Source organism: Ovis canadensis, chromosome 2 (assembly GCF_042477335.2).
Source record: "Ovis canadensis isolate MfBH-ARS-UI-01 breed Bighorn chromosome 2, ARS-UI_OviCan_v2, whole genome shotgun sequence".
Classification (NCBI taxonomy): Eukaryota; Metazoa; Chordata; class Mammalia; order Artiodactyla; family Bovidae; genus Ovis; species Ovis canadensis.
In genome coordinates, this window is record NC_091246.1 from 218811884 (window position 1) to 218834456 (window position 22573).

The 22573-nt window shown below is 34.5% G+C and overlaps 1 protein-coding gene across 2 annotated transcripts in view; it reads right to left on the reverse strand.

The window, feature by feature from the left end:
* ERBB4 (erb-b2 receptor tyrosine kinase 4) overlaps positions 1-22573 on the reverse strand; it is a 1302405-nt gene that overhangs the window by 315396 nt on the left and 964436 nt on the right. For both annotated transcript variants that reach the window (XM_069578247.1, XM_069578248.1), the window contains exons 8-12: positions 19363-19476; positions 19147-19273; positions 10645-10718; positions 9658-9748; positions 7768-7967 (exon numbers count right to left, since the gene is read on the reverse strand). In XM_069578247.1, coding sequence (XP_069434348.1) covers positions 7768-7967; positions 9658-9748; positions 10645-10718; positions 19147-19273; positions 19363-19476 — 606 coding nt within the window. The remainder of the gene's footprint in view (positions 1-7767; positions 7968-9657; positions 9749-10644; positions 10719-19146; positions 19274-19362; positions 19477-22573) is intronic.

Here is a 22573-nt window from a genome sequence, read left to right on the forward strand (position 1 = left end):
TTGGGTTTTACAAATCTAGCCATTAACAGTCTGAGCAGGGAATAGATTAAGCTTTCACAAAACTGACTGGACTTGCACATTGAGTGGAAAAGGAATATCTGATGAGCCACTGAGGTGAACAATGTCCAGAGTATGTAGGAACTATTGGCCATTTAAAGGCTTTTCCGCTTTGGCAAAAGACCTGTAGGAAATTAATGAAAGGATTTAAGCAGAGAAATTATGAGGCCTCCCTGGTGGCACAGATGGTAAAGAATCTGCTTGCAAAGTAGGAGACATGGGTTTGGCCCCTGGGTCAGAAAAATTCCCTGTAGAAAGGAATGGGTACCCTCTTAGTATTCACGCCTGGAGCATTCCATGGACAGAGGAAGCTGGAGGGCTACATACAGTCCTTTGGCCCAAAGAGTTGGACATGATTGAGCAACTAACACTTTCTATAAAATATCACTTCAAATGCTTTGAAGGGACTGACTTAAAAACATATTCGAATAGTTGGTGGGAGAGAGAAAATAGTTGAACTGTCCAGAGATAGGCATATTTGACCCAAGCAGGGTCAGTCAGGGTTCTTTCCACAACACAGATGTTGAGAGAGAGAAAGTAGGGCTATTTTACCCATACTCATAATCCTGGAGAATACTCTGGGCAGGGATAAAGATTTTTAGTGACTTCTAAATATTTCTTCTTTAATTGGAGGATGAAGATTTACAATGTCTGTTAGTTTCTGCTGTACACACAATGTGAATCAGCTAAAAGTATACACACACTTCCTCCTTCTTGAGCCAAGCCCCATCCCAACCCTCTAGGTCATCACAGAGCACCGAGCTGAGCTCCCTATGTTATACAGCAGTTTTCCACTAGCTATCCGTTGTACACATGGTTCAGTTCAGTCGCTCAGTCATGTCCAACTCTTTGTGACCCCATGAACTGCAGCATGCCAGGCTTCCCTGTCCATCACCAACTGCTGGAGTTTACCCAAACCCATGTCCATTGAGTCGGTGATGCCGTCCAACCATCTCATCCTCTGTCATCCCCTTCTCCTCCTTCCCTAATCATTCCCAGCATCAGGGTCTATTCAAATGAGTCGGCTCTTCGCATCAGGTGGACAAAGTATTGGAATTTCAGCTTCAACATCAGTCCTTCCAGTGAACAGCCGGGACTGATCTCTTTTAGGATGGACTGGTTGGATCTCCTTGCAGTCCAAGGGACTCTGAAGAGTCTTCTCCAACGTCACAGTTCAAAAGCATTAGTTCCTCAGCGCTCAGCTTTCTTTATAGTCCAACTCTCACATCTATACATGACTACTGGAAAAACCAGAGCCTTGACTAGACAGACCTTTGTTGACAAAGTAATGTCTCTGCTTTTTAATACGCTCTCTAGGTTGGTCATAACTTTCCTTCCAAGGAGTAAGTGTCTTTTAATTTCATGGTTGTAGTCAATGCAACTAATGAAGAAAGAGAGCTGACCTATTAAGAAAGCAGAATCAGGCAATGTTGAAGAATTGAGTCATGGTAATGTTTAATCCCTGCAGCCATCTGTACCTGAAGGAAGATCCCCCTTGCACTTCCCAGTTCTGTGAGCTAATAAACTGTTTTCTTTTCTTTTAATTATGTTTATTTTCACTATATCAAAAGACTTAAAGTTTGCACAATTATGATCATGTTTTATTTTTTACAGATTTACTAAGATAAAGTTTTTAGTCTTCTAACATTGCTTAAATTAAAGGTGTACAATGTGATTTGATACACATATAAGTGTTGATCACCATAAGTTAATATAATATATCCTTCACGTCACATAATTACTATTTTGTTGTTGTGGTGGTGGAAACACAAAATCTCTACTCCCATTGCAACTTTCAAATATAAAATAGAGTTTTGTTAACTATAGTTGCTATTCTGTACCTTAGATCCAGTAGTCACGTATGGATGTAAGAATTGGTCTATAAAGAAAGCTGAGCACCGAGGAACTAATGCTTTTGAACTGTGGTGTTGGGGAAGACTCTTCAGAGTCCCTTGGACAGCAAGGAGATTCAACCAGTCCATCCTAAAGTAAATCAGTCCTAAATATTCATTGGAAGGACTGATACTGAAGCTGAAGCTCCAATACTTTGGCCACCTGATGAGAGGAAGTGACTCATTTGAAAAAACCCTGATGCTGAGAAAGATTGAAGTGGGAGGAGAAGGGGACGACAGAGGATGAAATGGTTGGATGGCATCACCGACTTAATGGACATGAGTTAAGATAAACTCCAGGATTTGGTGATGGACAGGGAAGCCTGGCATGTTGCAATCCATGGCGTCACAAAGAGTCAGACATGACTGAGCACCTGAACTGAACCTTAGATCTCCAGAACTTATAAAGTTTGTACACTTTGATCAGTACCTTACTATTTCCACTACTCCTCAGATTCTGGCAACCATCATTCTACTCCCTGTTTCTGTGAGTTTAATGGTTTTAGATTCTGCATGAAACTGCTGTCATACAATATTTGTCATTCTCTGTCTAACTTAATCCACTTAATATTGATGTCCTGAAGGTCTACCTATGTTGCCACATATGGAAGGATTTTCTTCTTTTTTATGGCTGAATATGCCACTGTGTGTATATATCAATCTATATACACGCAACATATGCTTTATACAGTCAACTGTTGACAGACACATTGTTTCCATATCTTGGCTATTGTGAATAGTGCTGCAATGAACATGAGGACGCAGAGAAGTGAAATTGCTAGGTATAATAATTTTATTTTTGATTTTTTGAGGAATTTCTGTACCATTTTCCATCATGACTGCCTCAATTACATTCACTCCAACAGTGTACTAGAGGTCCCTTTTCTCCACACCCTCACCAGCACTTGTTATCTCTTTGCTTTTTGATAGTAGTAATTCTAACAGAAATTGGTGTCTCATTGTGGTTTCAATTTGCATTAACACGTCCCTACCCCCAGGTGGCGCTAGTGGTAAAGAACCTGCCTGCCGATGCAGGATAAGTAAGAAACATGGGCTCTACCCCTGAGTCAGGAATATCCCCTAGAGAAGAAACTGGCAAGCCACTTTAGTATTCTTGTCTGGAGAATCCCATGGAGAGAGGAGCCTGGCGGATTACAGTCCATAGGGCCGAAAAATGTCAGACACAACTGAAGTGACTTACACACACTGATTAGTGACGTTGAGTGTTGAGCACCTTTTCATGACTTGTTGCTATTTGCATGTCTTCTTTAGAGAAACATCTGTTCACATTCTCTGCACATTTTCACACCAGATTGTTTGTTATTCAGTTTTTTAGTTCTTTATATACTTTTATATATGCTTGTATTAAGGCCTTATCAGATACATGACTTGCAAATATTTTCTCCAATTAGACAGTTTGGCTTTACATTTTGTTGATTGCTTTTGTTGTTCTTTTGGCTATGCATAAACTTTTTAGTTTGATGTAGTCCCACTTATTTTTGCTTTTGTTGATTCTGCTTTCAGTGTCATATCCATAAAGTCATTACCAAAACCAGTGTCAAGGAACCTACAATCTTCAGTGTTTCTTCTAGGAATATTGTGGTTTGGGGCTTATGTTTAAGTCCTTAATCTTTTTTGAGTTCATTTTTGTGAGTAGTATAATATAGGGGTGCAATTTCTTTCTTTTGCATGTGATTATCATTATTTTCCCATTTTAATTTACTGATCAATTATCCTTTTCTTATTTAATATTCTTGTCATCCTTATTAAATATTAGTTAAACTTACATGTGGTTTTATTTCTGGAGTCTTGATTCTATTCCACTGATCTATATGTCTATTTTCATGCCAGGAGCATAGTTTTAATCATTATGGCTTCTAAGCAAATGTTTTATTATTTATCTATTTACAAAAAGTATGTATTATTTTATATGTCTATTGTTTTATATTCTAATGATAATAAAATACTATTATAATTAGAAAAATTAAATTATTTCCATTTTTAAAAGTAATTATTGAATATGGCTTCTCTCTTTATGTTGGGTTTCAGTGCATTCATGCAAATAATTTTAAAATGGAGGTGTATCAGTTCAAATGTAACTAGATTATGAAAGTTTGGTTAATATTTATGTCTTCATTGTTTATATTCTACTGTTAAAATCTTTATGCTTAATTATTTACAGAAACCTCAAATATTATTATATACTTAGTCTAAGTCTCCTTCCAACTAGCACTGTTTTGTCCCCAAACCGTAAAAATAAAGGAGGCAAAAAAAATGTTCCAGCTTTTCATACCCTGGTGTTTCTCTCAATCTCGTCAAACCATAAAGTCTACTTTGAAATTTTTGACTTAAAAGATTAAGACTGCTCAAGTTACACACTATACAGATGAGGTGAAGTTTTTCTTTTATTGTCATTACTGTTTTAAGTCATGTTGAACTAAAAAAATAACTTAAAAATCATGACTGTTTTTTTTCCTTTTAAGCTACCAAGCTGATATATAGATTTAGATGAGCGTATTTTATGGTGATGGTAGGTATGTGCATTTATCTGTGTGCATGCCTGCGTATGAGTTCTAGGGTAGTGTACATGTATGTATATGTGCTGTGTGAGTATATAAATACATACCTTATGCTGCATGTCTGTGTATTCGTCTTGCAATGAATATGTATATGTGCTTGTGTGTATCTCGTGTGTGGTATACTAAGAAAGAATGTTTAAAAATGCAGTATCTACAATTTAAAATGAAACAATATTTAAGTTTACCCACTTGCAGGTACTTAAAGCTCAACATTCAGAAAACTAAGATCATGGCATCTGGTCCCATAACTTCATGGCAAATAGATGGGGAAACAGTGGAAACAGTGTCAGACTTTATTTTGGGGGGTTCCAAAATCACTGCAGATGGTGATTGCAGCCATGAAATGAAAAGATGCTTACTCCTTGGAAGAAAAGTTATGACCAACCTAGATAGCATATTAAAAAGCAGAGACCTTACTTTGCCAACAGAAGCCCATCTAGTAAAGGCTATGGTTTTTCCAGTGGTCATGTATGGATGTAAGAGTTGGACTGTGAAGAAAGCTGAGTGCTGAAGAATTGATGCTTTTGAAACTGTTGTGTTGGAGAAGACTCTTGAGAGTCCCTTGGACTGCAAGGAGATCCAACCAGTCCATCCTAAAGGAGATCAGTCCTGTGTGTTCTAAAGGAGATCAGTCCTGTGTGTTCTTTGGAAGGACTGCTATTAAAGCTGAAACTCCAATACTTCAGCCACCTCATGTGAAGAGTTGACTCACTGGAAAAGACTCTGATGCTGGGAGGGATTGAGGGCAGGAGGAGAAGGGGATGACAAGATGAGATGGCTGGATGGCATCACCGACTCGATGGGCAAGAGTTTGCATAAACTCCAGGAGTTGGTGATGGACAGGGAGGCCTGGCGTGCTGCGATTCATGGGGTCGCAAAGAGTTAGATACAACTAATAGACTGAACTGAATTTAACTGAACTTGCAGATAATACTGTGGGTAATAAAATGGTCTCAATCCCATGTGGGCAGTCATTGCAGGCTCAGTTTAAACATCAGCAACACCTCTGAGGTCAATTTTATAGGATAATTACATTTCTAAGAATGCTGGATCCAATGTACTATGAGACCGAAGCCCAAATTTTGATAAATGGATTTCATGCAAACATTTTTCACTCTAAGATGTTAAAAATGAAAAAAAAAAAGCTTAATTTTATTTATAGCACCACAAAGCTGCTTTCTTCAAACTGTTTCATTTCTTCCTCAAACTGTTAAGTCAACTATAACTCTACAGAACAATAAAATATGTTCACGGTTTTAAAAGTGGCTAAATGTCCAAGAGATATAATGCTGAAAGCTGAAGAACATGTTAAATTTTAGGTTACTATTATTAATCTTCTTTTGGTTGTTTGGAAATTTTAGAAGTCTTAAAGAAATAAGGAATAATTGCATAACTTTTTCCTATCTTGCTTTTTTATAGCTAGTTTCTTTCTGCATTTTCTTTTCCCATTTGTTTTTTACTCAGGTTTACAAAATGTAAAAGAAAGGACTTGAAAAATGATTAAATGAGTCAAAGAAGAATGTTTTTCTCTGGCTCTTTTATTTTTTTCTTCAGGTTTTCTTTTCATGGTTAAATCTTACTTTTGAAAGCTAGTAATACTATTGCTTTATTTTCATTCTGTTTTGTTTTTTAAAAACAAAATTTTCAAACAGTGTACTAAAATTTTTTTCAAAAGCAAAAATTTCAAACAGTGTACAAAGAATTTCAAAGAGAAAAATGAGAGTATAATTCTGACTTAGAGAAATATTTATGTTAGTGTTGAAAAATATTCTATCTCACTTCCATGGATAATCTATTTTGTCTGGGGCATGTACAAAAACACGTATAGCAATGTGGGATAAAAAACTTAGGTATTACAGAAAAAAAGAGCAAGGATTCTGTCAGGAATCAGAAATATATAAAACCAAGGAAACAATCTAGGCTCAATATAAGGATAAATCTCATTCAATGTGGATATGTATATTTTGATACATAATACGATTTTATATTTCTTGATTCTATGAGGAACAGAAGAATATATAAGAACTTAAGTTCACTCAAAACCAGAATTACATGTTGAAATCATGTTGAAGTAGATCTATTTTCTCTGGAAAATATATTTAAGGATCCAAGAGAACTAAAGTGTGAATTCCTCACAAATTATGTTATGTTTTATAAAAATTGCTAATCTAAACTGGCTTAAACCATTTCTGGAACAAGGTGGGATACAGATAAATAATCAATTGACCACATAACCTGGTAAATTTAAGTCATGTTAACTTCTTCAGAGTTTACATTTTCTTAATGTGTCCTGTACTATTCATTAGGATGCTTAATGAACTTAATCATTATCTATGTATACCCTTGTGATTGTTATGATGTTGAGATCAAAGAAGCAAGAAGACTTCCTAACAGAAAAATAAGGAATGAAACTTTTAAAAAGCACTGATCTATCATGACCTCAATAAGAACATACATCTGTTAACAGATCATTTGAATTCTAAGTATTTTTATTTTATATTTATCATAAGTAAATTAGTACTATATTCATAGTGTGTCACCTATAGGATGTAGAAGAAAGTATTGCTAAGAAGAAAAACAGGGAAGAATTAAGTATTAATCATTAGAATATCAAAGTATAAGATGGGAATGGCTTAATTATGTACTCATGAAAACACTATTTGCTTCTGTGTGACAAAGAAATGATGGGGAAAATAATATTTAGTAGAATAAATGAAAAAAGAAAACTCCATGACTATAAAAACAAATTTATGAAATGAACTTATTTCTTGAATGACAAACTTTTAGAAGAGCATTTTTACACATTTCAAAAGAAAATGTCCTTTTATCCCCACCACCTCTAAATGGCAAATATTTTGCTTTTCTATGTCACCAAATTCATTGAAACAAAAAGTAAACAGAAAACTTAAGAGTGGATTTCCACAAATTGATTGGAATTGAGGAAGTACCTGGGACACCTATTAAATATTTAGATTCCCAGTTTCCACTTACACCTGTTGAATCTAAATCTCTACAGGAGGTTCTTAAGATTAGGCAAAATTTGAGAACATGAAATACATAATGAAAACATGCAATATGTTATAAAAGTCACCCATTTGATTATTTTATACCAACCTTTTTTAAGTGTTGAGGAAAAAAGGACAATCCTGACCTATCATTTTTAATTGTTTTATACAGTGTAGAATATTTTAAAAAATGTTTAAAGTTTCTAGGTTTTATTGTCTGGGTAATGTACTTACTACAGTTTTCAGCTTTCCTATTGTCCCGAATCACTATCCTTTGGTTGACTGTGCTGAACAGTGTTGTCCAGTTAATGGTATGATAATAGCACAGATTGCTGTTGTCAGTGATATAGATGTTCCCCGCACTGATTTCTTTCAAGGACTGGAATTGTAGAGAAGTGATGCCCTGTTGCTTGAGGATAAGCAAGGAAAGGCCACTAAAGGGAGGGGAGGGGAAAAAAATGAAACAACAGTAATTGTTTTCTGGCCATGACATGCATTATTCAAGTAAAATATGGTTGTCATATCTTACTCCCAAAAGAATGTTAATAGAGCATAAAAAAGATTAAATAAATGAACCTGTAATCCAAACATTATTTCTTTACAACGCTATACACTGACACTTTCAAAAGTAATGATTTGACCCACCTCTCAAAAAAGCCCATCTTTTAGAAATATGAGTATCAGTGATATCTCTATTTCTGTCTACATATGTACCACTGACATATCTACTCACTGCCTTTCTCAATCTAAATTCATCAAGAATGAAATCCTGGAAAAGACTAAATAATTAAATACATGTTGAAAGGGTGATTGTTCACCTATCCAAAATAAGATATTAATTCTACTCTATTAAATAAATTTAGACACACTTTCAGAGGGTACATATCACAGGAAATGACTATGGATATTTAGCTTTAATTTATACCTCAGAAACCAAAATATAATTATAATAGTTGAAAAATATATACAGAGAGAAGATGTCAAAAATTAAAGAGAAGAATAAAATTAAACTAAAACTTTAAAAAAATGCTCAGAAGACTTGGATAAATGAGAAAGCATTTCTAAAAGTTAAGTAACAACTACACTGTGGAAACAAATTATCATCTCAAGTATGCTGTTTTCATTTCAACATGGTCAACTTTGTAATTAAATTCTTTCTTCATTCTCTAAAGAATAACTGTTTCCCAAATCTCAATCAACTTATGAGTATTATTTTATATTTCAAAGATCAAAGCTGTTCCCCTTTTGCTTCCTTATAAATCTAAACTTGCTTTACTTTTATATACTCAGATTTTTTGCATGTATTTTATATATATAAATGCAAGATGAACTATAATACACGTTTATATAATGTGTGTGTGTACCAAACTGGGATGTAATTCGCCCTCTCAATTCTTTCTTCCCATCATGACCACCCCTAATTGTTGATTACAATTATATTCACGATGAGCATAACAATGCTTTGACTGAGATTTATAATATTTTATTCAATGGATAGCAAAAATTGGTTCCACAGAGCACTATCCTTTTTTATTACATTTATATTTTAGAACCTCTTCTAGATATATCTATTTAATTCAATGGACTTTCTGTGAACTATAATTATAGAGTATTTGATGACAGTATTGATTTTTGACATCTTTCAGATTTAAGTAGAAAAATTAAGTCTAAGTCACCTTATATAAATCAACATTTAACTGTTCATAAATAACAATTTCATGCAGACAAATTCTAAAGTAAAATAAAAGCAGTGGCTTAATAAATAAAACATATTTTTATTATATGAATAAATATACTGACATTAGAACTTTAGAACAATAAAAACTTCTGAGCCCTGATTTTCTGTCCATTATTAACCAGTACAGCATACAGGGTGGTGAACCAATTTCTAAAACATCAGTGCTATGATGCTTTGTCCAAATGATAGATTCAGACACCAAATGAGAACTTCCTGGTAAAATAGCATTTGTATCCCATACACTGACACCATTACCAAGTTACTCAACTCTTATCTTTTAATTATGATAAAATATGATTGAAAAGAAGTTACTGTTTTATGTTTCACATCATGTACTCCATACCTGCCAAACACTAAAATTACTTTAATATTACATATACACCTACCTATAGAGTACTCTTCCACCAATGGTTACCAAGTTAGAAAAAACACTGAAGTCGGTCATGTTTGGAGGCCATGACTGTATGTTCAAGAAACCTACAAAACATAGATATAACAAAAATTCAGAATGTCATTGTCTTAGTAAGTGTTTAATTTTAATTATTCTGGAGATATGATGAAAATGGAAGGCAAGAAAAGGACAAAATTATTTCCATTTTTGAACCATTCTATCTCATGTTTTTTCTTCCAAGATTCAATGTCTTACCCACAGTTTCTGAACTGCAATCCTCAATAGATAATGAATGTCAAAATAATGAGCATGAAGAATGAGTGGTTTTCAGACACAGAATCATATCACTGTATAGTATAAAGATTTAAATGATTCTTAATTGGATTCATTCTTCTAAAAGCAAAGATATTTAGTCTAACTAGATACATAGAAAAATATTGCTTTAATTTTCCTAAAATCTTTTGCCATCTTCTCTGTACATTTACAACATCAGCTGTCTGTCTTGCATCCTGACATTTATGTTTATACCTAACCCTCCTCATTTGATTTTACATTCTTTGATAGCAAGCTCATTCCTAATTCATGTCTATAGTCCCCATATCATCCATTCTGACAGTGCTGAAAACATCCGGTGCTCAAAAAACATGTGCTAAATGAATCCTACCAGTACTTTCAACTGTACTTTCAACAGTACTTGTGAAAACTAAATAGGAAAAAAAACAAACCAACCAACCATGGGTTCAAAGACCCACTGACATTTTCAAAAACAGTAACACCAAAATTTCAAGGGTATTTTATTTTTCTAGCTCTACAGTTTTCAAATCGTACACAAATGCTAAGGAATTAAGACACTCATCATTTTAAATAATGCTTTTTTTAAAACTAGAATTTGCTTCGAAAAATTCCAATACTATGTAATAATTTCAACAAAACACTAAAATTCCCATAGTTCATATCACAACAAACTCACACAAAAAATTACCTGTTATCTCTCGGACTGTCCGAAAGACATTCAGTTTCTCTGGGTCTATGGCTTCAATTGCATTGTAAGGGTCCCTAGAAAATCAAGAAAAAAATGAAGTCAAATTTAAAAATAGATAAAGGAGTGAAAAATATGAGAAATGTGTCAGCAATTATTCCATTCAAATTGAACTTTAATTAGCAATAAGAAGGTTGTTGTTGTTTAGTCCCTAAGCTGTGTCCTGCAAGGAGATCCAACCACTCCATTCTGAAGGAGATCAACCCTGGTATTTCTTTGGAAGGAATGATGCTAAAGCTGAAACGCCAGTACTTTGGACACCTCATGCGAAGAGTTGACTCATTGGAAAAGATTCTGATGCTGGGAGGGGTTGGGGGCAGGAGGAGAAGGGGATGACAGAGGATGAGATGGCTGGATGGCATCACTGAATCGATGGACGTGAGTCTGAGTGAACTCTGGGAGATGGTGATGGACAGGGAGGCCTGGCGTGCTGCAATTCATGGGGTCACAAAGAGTCGGACACGACTGAGTGACTGAACTGAACTGAACTGAAGCTCTGTCCAACTCTTTTGTGACATCAGGGACTGTAGCCCACCATGCTCTTCTGTCCATGGGATTTCCCAGGCAAGAATACTGGAGTGGGTTGCATTTCTTTCTCCAGGGGAACTTCTTGACCCAGGGATTGAACCCCCTTTTCCTGCACTGGCAGGTGGATTCTATTCCACTGAGCGACCAGCAAAGTCCAATAGGAAGTTTAGCAATGTTTTATCCAGACTTTTCTATGCAAGATGTAGAAGAGGATCAAAATGCACTTTGAGGACATTTTTACGACACAATATAAATTTTTGATTGAAGGCTATTCTAGATCCAGAGGAATGGTTAAATTTGACTCTCCTGAAGAAATCTCCACATATAGCAATTTCATTTATTAACCATTTTATTTTGCCTTTAAAAGTCTATTCTCAACTGGGAAAATATACTCTGCAAATAAATTATGTTATAGTGAGAATAACTAACTTTTGTGCTTCTCAAAGCATACTAAACTGCTAACAGAACTTGTAATTTCATAAGAAGGATAAAACCAAATACAGAATGTAAACATTTTTTTCTATATTTTCACATTGATTATGAGTGCAATCTTGCTCCTATCTGATTTATTTATGTTTACCGTCATAGGACAGGAGCTATTAGCTTCCATCTATATGAATTATAGTAACATTTGAAAATAAAATTTACCATAAATTTAATAATACTCAAAAAGTGTTGTGCATTTTGTGGAGTTTTAAAAATACCATCTCTTACTGTATACATATATTTTTAAACAAATGTTATTGATACATAATTGCCTTGTCTTTCCAAAATAAATATAAAATACCTTTAATATTAAATAGTTGATGGATTTCTTTTAGAAGTTTTCATCTTAGGAAAATATTTTTCATTTAAACATGTTGACCATGCATACTTAAATATTAAGCCAAATATAAACATAACATTCAACATTTCTCAGTAATTCAAGCACTACCTTCAATTTTCTTAAGTAATATATAGTAAATTTTTTTAGGTTTTATTACTTTAAAAGGTGTTCTATGCTATTCTGGTCAAGTAAAAACCTCATACTAACACATACTCTTCAGAGAAAAATTAAATTCCATATATTGGTTATTTCTTCAAGAAAGATCCAACTTCTAGAATCAACAAATGAGGCTTTTTAGAAGTTTGTATCCATCTTTAGCAATCAGCTGAATTTGGGATATCTGTTGTTTTAGCAGTATCTGAGAACCCTCTTTTTCATAAGGAATATAACCTAGCATACATGATCCATTGGAGGCTATCAGTCAAGGTGTTCTGCAATCCTCTGACAAATACATAGGCCTGTCTTCCAAGAATCTGAGTCTGAATCCACTGGCTTTTATTTATCCAGTCAATAGAGCCTTTGGAAATTCAGTATTAGTTCAGCAACCTTGATCTCTGAAACTGCCTTGTACTGACTCTCTTAGCTTGGTTCATAAACATGTTCATTTACTGTGAACAATCCCATATCTTTTAAAAGTAAAAACAAAAAAAAAAAAACAAAAAAAAACTTTGCTTGATGAAATGACTACTTCCAAGTAAAAAATCAAGAAGTATAATCTATATACTGTACTATTAGTTTAACATGGCATGTTATAAAAGGCTTGGAAACACTATAAATGAGTGACTCTGTAATTCACACATAAACAATTAAGAGTTTCCTTAAGAGACATGAATACATTTCAAAAGCTTAAAGCCTAATTCAAATATTCTGGCAAATTTGCTCTATTTGAAAATGAAGATATATGGAATGAATATATATGCTTCTGGTGAATATGGGGCCACAAAATTATTGTGTGGGAAAACTCTGGTTGCTGTAATTTTCTAATGTGCAAAGATTTCCATAGGCAGGGGAAATGCCAGCTCTGCAGTAGTAGAATGAGCTTTCTACATTTGTTTTTGCTGTAAAGCAATACAAAGAACAGCTCTAGTAATATAATCAAATATTCTCGCTTTACTGAGAAACACTCAAAGTTCAGGGCAGACATGCAATAGTGGGGTGAGTCCAAACTTTTACTGATAACACCTAAAGGTTGCCAGGATTGAAATAAATTCTAGACTGTTCACATGAAACCCAATGGACCACAGAAATTTTATATACTTAATTTAGAGGTTCAGGACTCTCATAAAATAAGTTGACATTTTGAGTTTATTTTTGTGTGTGGTGTTAGAAAGTGATCTAGTTTCATTCTTTTACAAGTGGTTGACCAGTTTTCCCAGCACCACTTGTTAAAGAGATTGTCTTTACTCCATTGTATATTCTTGCCTCCTTTGTCAAAGATAAGGTGTCCATATGTGTGTGGATTTGGGCTTTCTATTTTGTTCCATTGATCTATATGTCTGTCTTTGTGCCAGTACCATACTGTCTTGATGACTGTGGCTTTGTAGTAGAGCCTGAAGTCAGGCAGGTTGATTCCTCCAGTTCCATTCTTCTTTCTCAAGATTGCTTTGGCTATTCGAGGTTTTTTATATTTCCATACAAATCTTGAAATTATTTGTTCTAGTTCTGTGAAAAATGTGGCTGGTAGCTTGATAGGGATTGCATTGAATTTGTAAATTGCTTTGGGTAGTATACTCATTTTCACTATATTGATTCTTCCAATCCATGAACATGGTATATTTCTCCATCTATTAGTGTCCTCTTTGATTTCTTTCATCAGTGTTTTATAGTTTTCTACATATAGGTCTTTAGTTTCTTTAGGTAGATATATTCCTAAGTATTTTATTCTTTTCATTGCAATGGTGAATGGAATTGTTTCCTTAACTTCTTAACACCACACACAAAAATAAACTCAAAATGGATTAAAGATCTAAATGTAAGATCAGAAACTATAAAACTCCTAGAGGAGAACATAGGCAAAACACTCTCAGACATAAATCACAGCAGGATCCTCTATGATCCACCTCCCAGAATTCTGGAAATAAAAGCAAAAATAAACAAATGGGATCTAATTAAAATTAAAAGCTTCTGCACAACAAAGGAAAATATAAGCAAGGTGAAAAGACAGCCTTCTGAATGGGAGAAAATAATAGCAAATGAAGCAACTGACAAACAACTAATCTCAAAAATATACAAGCAACTTATGCAGCTCAACTCCAGAAAAATAAACGACCCAATCAAAAAATGGGCCAAAGAACTAAATAGACATTTCTCCAAAGAAGACATACGGATGGCTAACAAACACATGAAAAGATGCTCAACATCACTCATTATTAGAGAAATGCAAATCAAAACCACAATGAGGTACCACTTCACACCAGTCAGAATAGCTGCGATCCAAAAATCTGCAAGCAATAAATGCTGGAGAGGGTGTGGAGAAAAGGGAACCCTCCTACACTGTTGGTGGGAATGTAAACTAGTACAGCCACTATGGAGAACAGTGTGGAGATTCCTTAAAAAATTGCAAATAGAACTACCTTATGACCCAGCAATCCCACTGCTGGGCATACACACCAAGGAAACCAGAATTGAAAGAGACACATGTACCCCAATGTTCATCGCAGCACTGTTTATAATAGCCAGGACATGGAAACAACCTAGATGTCCATCAGCAGATGAATGAATAAGAAAGCTGTGGTACATATACACAATGGAGTATTACTCAGCCGTTAAAAACAATTCATTTGAATCAGTTCTGATGAGATGGATGAAACTGGAGCCGATTATACAGAGTGAAATAAGCCAGAAAGAAAAACACCAATACAGTATACTAACACATATATATGGAATTTAGGAAGATGGCAATGACGACCCTGTATGCAAGACAGGGAAAGAGACACAGATGTGTATAACGGACTTTTGGACTCAGAGGGAGAGGGAGAGGGTGGGATGATTTGGGAGAATGACATTCTAACATGTATACTATCATGTGAATTGAATCGCCAGTCTATGTCTGACGCAGGATGCAGCATGCTTGGGGCTGGTGCATGGGGATGACCCAGAAAGATGTTATGGGGAGGGAGGTGGGAGGGGGGTTCATGTTTGGGAATGCATGTAAGAATTAAAGATTTTAAAATTTAAAAAATAAAAAACTAAAAAAAAAAAAAGTCTAGCATTGCTAAAAAAAAAAAAAATAAAAAATAAAATAAAATAAGTTGACAGAATCCCACTTACCGACTTCAAAGCAACCTTAGGGAGTTCCATCAAGTCACTTGAAATCCATGATATTTTAAAATTGAGAACTTTCCTAGCTAAATGTAGGGTCATGAAAACGAATGCTATGCCCTTGTGAGTGTGTTTGGTGACCCAATAAAGCTCAGAATAAAGGGAGAGAAGCATATTTTCACAGTTCCATTGAAATCACATTATTTTTTCCACCAAACTCATAATCTGTTTCCCATTATCTATCATCATTACAGTCTATCATCTAAGCACTTTCTTATTAGTGTTAGATTGTGACATAGCATGGGTATGCTTATTTGGTGAGCATTTTATTGCTCTCAGCATACGCACATGAGCATTGTTAGACATGACAAAACATGAAAGGAGATCCTATGATAACCCAGAACACTGAATTTTGCCTGCAGTTTCCATTCTAAATAAGAAAATAATAGTGTCTACTTTATTTCTAGCAAGGGTGGTATTGTGCTATAAAGTGAATATTTCCTTGAATTCTTTCATGCATTAACTTTTTAATGACAACGTCACAGTAAATTTGTTTTTAGCAGAAAATTTGATTTTGAAATGTATAACCTCATTTAATTACAGATTTTTCCTTTCCATTAGTTTAAAGAAATACTCTAGCTATTTTAATCAAATGATTCAACCTATCAAAATCTAGTTAGTAGAAGACTGCAGATAATGAGAATTAAGTGGAATAAACCATTTTGTTAATTTACTAAAAGCTTTCTGTTTATAATATCTCATATTATTCACCTTCAAAATCTGTCTATACACATACACATTACATACATAATACACATGTGCCTATACATAACTATCTGAGATCTACTCAATTAACTTTATGTTAACGCCTTCCTAAGATGAAAGAGAAAGGCTTCAGAACATGTTTCATGTTGTCAAGAGACTAGGAAGGAGGAACATATCACCTTTTATATATATATTTGCCCTGGAAATAACTTATATATTATGTTTAAGACACAATAATATTAATTATAATGTTACATTTACTTGCTATAATTAAAGATAAATCATAATCTTCTGAGGTAGGGAGTATGATTTGTCATAAAGTAAGTATTGGCAGAAAGATAAATTTGACTTTATTCAGTTTCCAATAGTCTGTGAAATAATATCTGTTACACTATATGCTGTGCTAAAAACTAGATACTAGATATAGTCACTGAGATTTGCTTTCGAACTGCCTTTTTCTCTAAATGTTTTAAATTTTCTTTAATTCTTGGTGGGGGGGCTTTACTGTTTTTTTTTTTTTTAAGTTTTATTTGTGTTACTTTTCATTGTCTTTCTTCTCTTTTCCTCCTCCTCTTTTCCTCCTTTTTCCACCTTTTTCTTTCTTTTTTATACGATTTATTAAGATTTACTCTATTCTAGGTATTGGACTAAACACTTAAAAATATATACATATATTTGCTTTGAATCCCCACTACACCCAGAGGAGGTAGTTATTTATTTTTAATCCAGTTTTCAACTCCATATGGGAGGACACTGAGTGTTTGGCATGGAAACCACACAGCTCAATGCAGATTGTCCATGGTAGAGACTCAAACCAAACTCCAGTCTAGTCTGGATCAAGTTAATCAAGCAGAACATTTGACTCTTATTTTTAAGAGAAACTTGGCTTACCTTTCTATTTCTAATTCACATGAGTTGATTTTTGTCATTTTTCATTTAGTGTCTCCTTGAAAGCCTGGATTGGTCTGATGTTTTATAATAATTCTGCTCATACTTGTGAATGTATGGTCATCTGGGACATTCGTCAAGAGGTTTCAGTCATGACTGAGATTGAGGGACACTAAAGGATTTAGTAATAATCCCAAGACAAGTTAAATACCTTTCAAAGCAAAGGATTGCTTTATGTCTTGAACCACCTTAAAATGCTCCACCTGGTTTAGAAGCTCATGTGTACAAACTTCATAGTGTGTTATATTTTGTGTATAATTCTGTAGTAATGTTGCCTCTATTCATACAACAATATTCCAGTGTTCATCTGTTTCTTTGCACTTTATTTTCCCATACTTCATGCACAGAGTGACTTCTAATCTTCCCTCCTATGAATCCAAACTTTTATGACAAAAAATAGCTGATCATTTTCCTATCAATACATATTTTATTAAATATTACTTTTCAAAATTCTTCTTTAAACTAAAATTACAATGACTTTATAAAACTATGTTTATAGGTAGAGTACATAATCTATGACTTTTATTTCAAAATTAAGAATGAATTTAAATTGAAATTTTAAATTAATATTTTAAAATGAATTAAATTTTATTTCAAAATTTGTTATAAAAATGATGGCTGTTGGGCCTGTAATGAAAACCACTTGTCTAAAGCAGTTCATGAGACTATGTTTTCAAATCTTTCCCCATGCAGATGGACTTGAGGCCCATTCATTTATTATTAATATATCCATGTGGAAGCAGTCAATGTGAATTGGTGCCCTGTGTCTTCTTATTTCTCAGAAGACACTGTTAACATAATATGATCTTTCATGCACAGTGATATTTGGTTTTACAAAATACCAAAAATGTAGATATTTGTTTTACTAAATGATATACATATGTTAAATTATACAGATGAACTTAAATATTGTCCCAGGCCTCTTACCCAGTGGAGCCAAGAAGGCAAATATAACAATGTAAATGGATATAGAGGGCCAGTGGGAACTATGGTGAATTTAATTGAATGTGTCCCATCTCAAAATGACTAATGCCACCCAGCTCCAACAGATTGTTGCCACGCAAGAATAGAGTAATCATGTGCATGTTTTTTAAAGAGATTTAAAATCTGGACCTTATTTAAAAAATAAAAAGAAACCAAACAACAACAACAGCAACAAGAAACACCTCTTGGTATTTCTGGCATAGATCTATACTAAAAGTTACATTTTAAAGTAAAGAAATGCTTTATGTACTAAGACCTAAACTAATTTATTTGAATAGAAAGAAGCATTTGTTTTATTTCTCTTGCTGTTCCTATTTGACATATTTATTCATAATGTGTTAAATTGTTTTGCTTCTAGAACTGTTATATGTTCAGAGTAGGTCTTGAATTGAAATATGTGAGTGATATTCTTTTTCTGTAGCCTGTAGCACTAATATTTAGGGATTAAGTAGTGATATAGACAAACAGATAAAATATAACATAAAAATATTGACATTTTCATTGCAATTGAAAGAATACAAATATGGTCATTTTTCCCATTAAAACCAGCAGGTGGTTCTAAAATGAAGAAGCCTAGAAAATGTTACAATTTTCATCGCTAAAATGAAATCCATTTAATAGATTTCTCACAATAGTACTGAATTCTCAACTTTAAAACCTAAAAAGATACAACAGGGCAAAGAAAATGTCTGAATGCTCAGAATTACAACTTACTGACTTTTCTGTGTAATACATTAAAAAAAAATTAATTTATGTCATCTTGAACTAATTGGGTTAGGAATTTGAATGAAATTTCCCACTTTATCCACTGATAGTGTTTCCCTAAATGTATCTACAAATGTGTCAAACTCACTAAAATCTATGAATTTGAGGAGAATATCCTATAAATACATCTTAGCTTATATATAAACCATTATTTTCAAATACAGGTAGTCAACAAATTTATAATCTGGATTATTCTTGCAAAATTTGGTTTACAATTACTACTGGTGAAATCTGACATTGATTTTGCTGGGAAAAACCATTAATATATAATGGAACTCTGTGTCAAAATGAATCAGACTGATAAAACTAAAGAATCTCTTAAACTCTGTATTTTACAATAACATTTTCAATAAAAATGCAATACTGACCCATGAATACCAGTGACAAGGAAGATCAAATTCCCATTGATTTTGGTACAGTTTATGAATTTGTCAATATTACTAGAATCCACGGTCTGAGCTGACATCAATGATCCTGTGCCAATGCCATCACAAGCTGTAGAAACAAGATCAGGGAGTTGAGAAAAATTTCCTTTAGTCAATAAAATGCATTTTTATCATAGAATGACAGTACAAAATCACTACCTTTTGGGCAAATGTCAGTGCAAGGTTTACACATTTTAATCCCATTTTCTTCTACTTCCATCTTGGAACTAGGACAAGCACGCACACAGGAACTGGAATCAACTACAAAGTTATCTGATTAAAAAAAAAAAAGAAAAAGGTAAATTTACCAATAATGTTGATGTTCAGCAATAGAATTTGAAACAAGATATTTTAGGGTTTGAACATTATTACCCTTTGAAAATGATAGTGTGTATGTTTCTTTCCCTACAACAACTCCTTATCTAAACATATCAACCTGAAATAGCAATCAACCTGAAATAGCAATCAACCTGAAACAGCATCTATGAGTATCTGCATTCAAATCCAAGGGCAGCGTGTGTTAACAACATTTGGTACTTGCTTGGCTACTGCTCCACATCCTGAATTGCCCCCCAGGACTAGTGAATTTCTTTTATAGTCTTAGGAAACTGCATGACATTTAGTTTGTGTTTTTCAACAGTTCCGCTTCATTTCATGCCATGATACAAGTTTGAAATCTAAAAATACTTCAAGTGACATGAAGCACAAATGAAGCTGAAGTTAAACTGCCTTGGATGAAGGGAGTGTACTTTATATCACAGGAGGAAATGTTTAAAATATGTTCATCTTTCAATGGAGAGCTGTAGAAATTGTCCCATAGCTTCATATAAAGAAAAAAAGATGAAATTTGGAAGGGCAGTACTTTAGGAAAGTGAAAGCATTAGTTGCTCAGTCATGTCCGGCTTTTTTGCGACCCCATAATTTTAGGAACGGAGAAGGCAATGGCACCCCACTCCAGTACTCTTGCCTGGAAAATTCCATGGACGGAGGAGCCTGGAAAGCTGCGGTCCATGGGGTCGCTGAGGGTCAGACACAACTGAGCGACTTCACTTTCCCTTTTCACTTTCATGCATTGGAGAAGGAAATGGCAACCCACTCCAGTGTTCTTGCCTGGAGAATCCCAGGGACGGGGGAGCCTGGTGGGTTGCCGTCTATGGGGTCGCACAGAGTCGGACATGACTGAAGCAACTTAGCAGCAGCAGCAGCAGCAGCAGCAGCATTTAGGAATGGTTACTAAATAAACCATGAACGTCTAATTATTTGCCATGGTAGAATGTTTAGAATTCCGGTGGGATATGCCAAACATTCCCTTCCAAAAATAAGGACAAATTATTGCATCCATTTCTACAATAAAGGGAAAACACAATACCTGCCAGGCTACTTTTGGGTTTTGAAGGCAGCATTCTTCCATGTTTGGAAATACTGATTCTGGCAGTATTCGGTAGCCTAGAAGGCTTCTGACCTTGAAGGGATCCAGAGCAGGAAAGGCAAATAGTGCAAGTCTAGGCTGGACTGCAAGCAATCCTGTTATTTGGATCATAAAACCCGTACATACTTCTATAATATTAGAATATTATAGAATATTCTAATATACTTATTCTATAATATTAGAAGTATGTATGGTGGGAAAATATGCCATGTGGAGTTATGGCAAGTTTCAACTGGAAAATCACATCAGAGACCTCTAGGAATTATACCCCATTTAATAAATAACTCCTGACATGCTTCTGGGTTGTGGTAGAGATGGATTACCTAACCATGGGTAATTGATTGATCATGTAGTCCGAATTGCCCATCACAAACAAAGTTTTGTTTAAAACCATGACATCATAATTTTGAGTAGGGCCAACGGAAATCCGTTGTAAGACGGAAGCAGTGAATTTGGAATTGATATGAGCTGGGGCACTCACACAGTAAACTGCATAAGCAAGTGTTCCAAATCCCTACATTATCCACTGACCACTGTGCTGGCACCTTTTACTAAGTTCATATCTATGGCTACATGGGGAACCAAGAGAGGGAAATTATTACAAGAGGTCAGATGGGTACAAAAACTAATCTTGGGATGTAGGTGCAGGCAACTGAAAATGCATGGTACCTGCCTTGCAGCCTCAGTCAGGAGTGAACTGGAAAGAGTGGCAAGTAAAAATTCTACCAATGGGCATAGTTCTGGGTAGTACAAAGGAGCCTTTACTTTGTATGGAATAAATATGAGTTTAGAGTAAATATGACCTCAAATGGTAAAGAACCTGACTGCAATGCAAGAGACCCAGGTCTGATTCCTGGGTCCGGAAGTCCCCAGAAGAAAGGAACAGCTAGTATTCTTGCTGGAGAATTCCATGGACAGAGGAGCCAGGTGGGCTACAGTCCATGGGGTTGCAAGAGTCAGAAACAACTGAGCAACTAACACAACAGCAACAGCATGAGCAGTGTCTTGTTCTGAGAGAAGAAATGCTAGAAGATCTGGAACTGGAATTGAAAGCAGTCTGGGGTAGAGGGATATATTTGAATCCACGGGAGTGGGTATAAAGTGTGATGTTCTTTGTATTCTAAGCTAATATCCACTAGAGAGCATCTGTCACAGAAGAGACACCTTGCTAAGACTGTATCACAGCCTGAGCTCACTTCTTTTCCTTCTCTCATGGGTCCTGATCCCAAGAACATTTGTTAACAACCAAAATCTCTGTAGCATGGGAACCCAAACTATAACAGATATAACCATCCTTTCTGCAAGGTCTTTAGGAATACCTCTTATTTAAAAAATCCACATTTTTTGTAGCAGCTTATGTCAAGTGAAATAAATAAAAAAGATTCTAAGTATCTTCATAAAAAGTTCAAGTTTTATAGTCAAATAAGTTTCAAAAAATATGTATTGTTTAGGTTTTGAATTTCAAAATTCTGGATTAGGAATTGTAGACCAGTATTTAGAAGCTAAACATCTTGGTTTCCCAAGATAGCTACAGTTTAGCATAGTCAAGGTCCCTCAAAGATTTGAATTTTACATAGATAAATAATGAAGTGCTTTAAATTAGCATGTAATTGGATAGACCTAAACTAATCCATAAAAGAAAATTTGAGTTACTTTAACTATGGTAACTGGGCATGTCATTTCAAAAAACAGTCCTTAGATTTTGACCTCTTGTTGTAATTTAGGAGTTGAGAGACTTCAGAGACACTATGAAGGATATAGTTTAAGAAGGGGGAGGACATTTGTCTAAGAAAGGAAAAAAATTTGTCATCTAGCCTCATTCTATGAAAGATACTCTTAAGCCCTGTAGTTTGCAAGATAGTAGATGGTAAATATAGGGTAACTTTTAGATGAGAAATTATCAGATCAAAACCATGAGTTTGGTTATAAAATTATTTAACA